Source organism: Penaeus japonicus, unplaced genomic scaffold (assembly GCF_977035675.1).
Source record: "Penaeus japonicus unplaced genomic scaffold, GWHDUDI00000001_assembly GWHDUDI00000022, whole genome shotgun sequence".
NCBI classification, from domain to species: Eukaryota; Metazoa; Arthropoda; class Malacostraca; order Decapoda; family Penaeidae; genus Penaeus; species Penaeus japonicus.
The window spans coordinates 2,767,102-2,772,101 of record NW_028234424.1 but is presented as its reverse complement, the minus strand read 5'-3'; the positions used below and the strand labels follow the sequence as shown (position 1 = coordinate 2,772,101).

Sequence of the window (5,000 nt, the reverse complement as noted above, 5' to 3'; positions counted from 1 at the left end):
AGAGGAATGAATTGAAGATGAAGAAAGGGAAGGAAGAAATACACGAAAGAAAGAGGAAGATATAAAAAGAAAGTAAAAAGAAAGGGAAGGTAGGAAGAAAAATCAGAGAATAGGAAGACGGAAAGAAATAAAAAAGGAAGAAAAAAAGGAAAAAAAAGAATGAAAGAGAAATAAGAAAAGGGTTAGAGAAGGAAAGGTAAAGGATAGAAGAGAAGAAGAATTAGGTTATAAAGGGAAGAAGGGGAAATACTTTGGGATTTGATATCAAAAGATGGTCACAGGTAAGTTAACATAGATGTTAGGGATAAGGATTACATGAAAAAAAAATGTTTTTAGTGATATACAATGTTTTTTAGTGATATACTAAGACATGAATAAATCAAAAAACAATTGTGATTTTATCCGTACCTTACATTCAAATCACGGAGAAAATTCAGTCCCTTGACAATAGAGAACACAGATACAACCCATCCAAGCACAAAAGATACAATCACATCTTCACAATCCATTCTCTCTCCACTTACCCCATACCCCCCATACCCCCTCACCCAACCAACCAACCTCCACCCCACCCCCACCTCCAATTTACTCCCCCCTCACACCCCCTCCCCCTAACCAACCTCCACCCCGCCCCCACCCCCTAAACTTACTCACCCCTCACACCCCTCCCCCTAACCAACCTCCACCCCGCCCCCACCCCCTAAACTTACTCATCCCTCACACCCCTCCCCCTAACCAACCTCCACCCCGCCCCCACCCCCTAAACTTACTCATCCCTCACACCCCTCCCCCTAACCAACCTCCACCCCCTCACCCTCCCAACCAACCTCCACCCCACCCCCACCTCCAATTTACTCCCCCCCTCACACCCCTCCCTCACCCCTCCCTTTCTTCCAACCCCCTACAGAAACACGGCTTACTTCGGGTTCCTTGAGCTCTGCAACCCGAAGGAGGGAGAGACTGTCTTGGTCAACGCTGCTGCTGGGGCTGTCGGGAGCGCTGTCGTTCAGATAGCGAAGATTAAAGGTAGGTTCTCGGATGGTTTTCTGGGAAGGTCCGGAGTGAGAGGGTGTTGGTGTGTTGTGGTTGTGTTCGTTGGTTGGGTGGGTTCTGGTTGTGTTTGATTTGGTATGTGTGGTGTATATATGGTAGGAAAAAATAATTATATGGAAATTGGTTTATTTTGTGGTGTTGTGGGGTTTTCTCGTCGTGAATGTTTTTTGTCGTTTATATAAATATATATATATCTATATATATCTATATAGTTATTTATATATTTATAAATATTGTATAGATTTCAACACACTACATCACGCATATATATATAAATATAAATCCCTCTTCCCATCCCCTTCCCCGTTTTGAATACCCTTTAACCCCCCCCCCCCCCGACCCTTCTAAAAGACAAGAACATCTTCCGAAATTTGAATTTTTCAATCATCCCCCCTCCTCCCTTCCTCCCCCTCCCCCCAGTCTAAAACACTCTTCACCCCAACCCCAACCCAAACCCCTCCCTCTCTACCCCCATCCCCACCCACTCCTCTCCCTCCCTCCCGCCAAGACCCAACGAACTTTAACGGTTCTCGAAATTCAAATTTTCTTTTTTTGAATCTTCCAACTATTCTTCTCCTCCTCTCCTCTCCTTCAGGCTGCAAGGTCATCGCATCCGCCGGGTCAGAGGACAAGTGTGCGTGGGTGAAGGAGCTCGGGGCTGACCACGTCTTCAACTACAAGACAGCTAATATTGACGAGGAGCTGAAGAGGGCGGCGCCGGAGGGAATCCAGTGCTATTTCGACAATGTAGGTGGATTTAGGTGGGAGGGGATGGGGATGGGAGGGGGAGAGGGGATGGGGATGGGGAGGGAGAGAGGGATGAGGGGGAAGGGGGATGAGGGGGGAGGGGGGATGAGGGGAGAGGGGGAGGGGAGAGGATGACGGGGGGAGAGGAGGGGGGATGAGGAGGAGGGAGAGGGCGGAGGGGGATAAAGGGAGAGGGAGAGGAGGGATGACGGGGGGAGGGGAGGGGATGGGGAGAGGGGAGGGACGAGAAGGGGAAGGGGATAGGGGTTAGCGGGTAGGAGTAAAGAGGAGAGGGGAAGGGGGAAGGAAGGGGTTGGTGGGTAGGAGGAGGGACTAGAGGGGGAGGGGGCGGGGAGGGGAAGTCAGGGGTTGGGTGGATAGGAGAGGGGGAGTCTGTGGAAGGAGGATAGACGGGAAGGGGGAAGGGTAGGAGAGGGGAGTGTATAAGGAAGATAGACGGATAGAGAGGGTGTGTGAGACGGGTAGGAGAGTGAAGGATAGGGTCTTTAAAAATATATTAAAACTAAAATAGAGGATAATATAGTTAAATTTTAAAAATAATAAATTATAAATAAATAGAGGATAGACGAGAAGGTGAGGTGGATAGGAGAGTGAGGGATAGGGGGAGGGGAGGGAGAAAATAGACAAAACCAAAAAGTGGGTAGAAAAGTGAGGGATAGGGGGAGAGAGAGAGGAGGAAAGGAGAGGGAGAAGGGGGTAGGGAGGCAGAGAGAGAGAGATCCATAGGGGAGTGGGAGAGATAGGCAAGAGAGATGGCTCACTTTCACCTCATGTTCTCCTTTGGTATCTTGTGTCATAACTCACTTTCACCTCATGTTTGTCTCGGATCAACTCCTGACGACTCACTTTCCCCTCATGTTTGTCTCGGATCAGCTCCTGACGACTCACTTTCACCTCATGTTTGTCTCGGATCAGCTCCTGACGACTCACTTTCCCCTCATGTTTGTCTCGGATCAGCTCCTGACGACTCACTTTCACCTCATGTTTGTCTCGGATCAGCTCCTGACGACTCACTTTCACCTCATGTTTGTCTCGGATCAGCTCCTGACGACTCACTTTCACCTCATGTTTGTCTCGGATCAACTCCTGACGACTCACTTTCCCCTCATGTTTGTCTCGGATCAGCTCCTGACGACTCACTTTCCCCTCATGTTTGTCTCGGGTAGTCGCTCCTGATCGACTCACTTTCCCTCAATGTTTGTCTCGGGATCAGTCCTCCTGACGACTCACTTTTCACCTCATTGTTTGTCTCGGATCAAATCTCCCTGACGGACTCACTTTCCCCTTACGTTTGTCTCGGATCAGCTCCTGACGACTCATTCTTTCACGCCTTCATGTTTGTCTCGGATCAGCTTCATTGACGACTCACTTTCCCCCTCATGTTTGTCTCGTGGGTGATCAGCTCCTTGACGACTCACTTTTCCCCTCATGTTTGTCATCGGATTCAGCTCCATGACGACTCACTTTCCCTCATGTTTGTCTCGGATCAGCTCGTTATGATGACGAATTCACTTTACCTTCCTCATGTTTGTCCACGGATCAACTCCTTGAACGATATCTACTTTCCGTCTCATGTTTGTCTCGGATCAGCTCCTGACGACTCACTTTCCCATCTGTATTTGTCTCGGATCAGCTCCGGACGACTCAAATTTCCCTCATGTTGTCTCGGATCAGCTCCTGACGACTCACTTTCCCCTCATGTTTGTCTCGGATCAGCTCCTGACGACTCACTTTCCCCTCATGTTTGTCTCGGATCAGCTCCTGACGACTCACTTTCCCCTCATGTTTGTCTCGGATCAGCTCCTGACGACTCACTTTCCCCTCATGTTTGTCTTGGATCAACTCCTGACGACTCACTTTCCCCTCATGTTTGTCTCGGATCAACTCCTGACGACCCACTTTCCCCTCATGTTTGTCTCGGATCAACTCCTGACGACTCACTTTCACCTCATGTTTGTCTCGGATCAGCTCCTGACGACTCACTTTCACCTCATGTTTGTCTCGGATCCAGATCAACTCCTGAACGAGGATCACTTTTTCCCTCATGTTTGTCTCGGATTCAGTCTGACGACTCACTTTCCCCTCATGTTTGTCTCGGATCAGCTCCTGACGACTCACTTTCCCCTCATGTTTGTCTCGGATCAGCTCCTGACGACTCACTTTCACCTCATGTTTGTCTCGGATCAACTCCTGACGACTCACTTTCCCCTCATGTTTGTCTCGGGCCCCCACCTCACTCCCAGACCCATCCCCACCCCCTCCCCCTCCGACTCACTTTCCCCTCATGTTTGTCTCGGATCAGCTCCTGACGACTCACTTTCCCCTCATGTTTGTCTCGGATCAGCTCCTGACGACTCACTTTCCCCTCATGTTTGTCTCGGATCAGCTCCTGACGACTCACTTTCACCTCATGTTTGTCTCGGATCAACTCCTGGAAGACTTCTTTTCACCTCATGTTGTCTCGATCAGCTCTGACGACTCACTTTCCCTCATGTTTGTCTCGGATCAGCTCGCCTGACAGACTCCCTCACCTTTCACCCTCATGTTTGTCTCGGATCAGCTCCTGACGACTCCCACACTTTCCCCTCATGTTTGTGCTCGGGATCAGGCCCCTTCCGCTGACGACTTCACCCTTTCACCTCCATGTTTCTGTCACGGAAGTCAACTCCTGTACGACTCCACTTTCCCCCCTCATGTTTTGGTCTCGGATCACGCTCCTCGACGAATCTCCACTATCACCTCATGTTTGTCTCGGAATCCGCTCCTGACGACTCACTTTCCCCAACATGCTTTGTCTCGGATCAGCTCCCTGACGACTCACTTTCCCCTCATGTTTTGGTCTCGGATCAGCTCCTGACGACTCAATTTCACCTCATTTTGTTTGTCTTCGGATCAGCTCCTGACGACATCACCTTTCAACCACTCTATGTTTTGTCTCGGGGATCAGCTCCTGAACGACTCACTAGTCACCTCCATTGTTTGTCTCGGGATCCAGCTCCTGACCGACTCACTTTGTCCCTCATGTTTGTCTCGGATCAACTCCTGACGACCCACTTTCCCCTCATGTTTGTCTCGGATCAGCTCCTGACGACTCACTTTCCCCTCATGTTTGTCTCGGATCAGCTCCTGACGACTCACTTTCACCTCATGTTTGTCTCGGATCAACTCCTGACGACTCA

At 49.7% G+C, this 5,000-nt stretch overlaps 1 protein-coding gene across 1 annotated transcript in view; it reads left to right on the top strand.

Annotated features, from left to right (window-relative positions):
- The window catches only part of LOC122263313 (prostaglandin reductase 1), a 21,393-nt gene that overhangs the window by 14,199 nt on the left and 2,194 nt on the right, over window positions 1-5,000 (top strand). Inside the window, exons 5-6 of the mRNA XM_086549303.1 lie at window positions 824-1,026; window positions 1,649-1,800. Of these exons, the coding sequence (XP_086405429.1) occupies window positions 824-1,026; window positions 1,649-1,800 (355 nt within the window). The remainder of the gene's footprint in view (window positions 1-823; window positions 1,027-1,648; window positions 1,801-5,000) is intronic.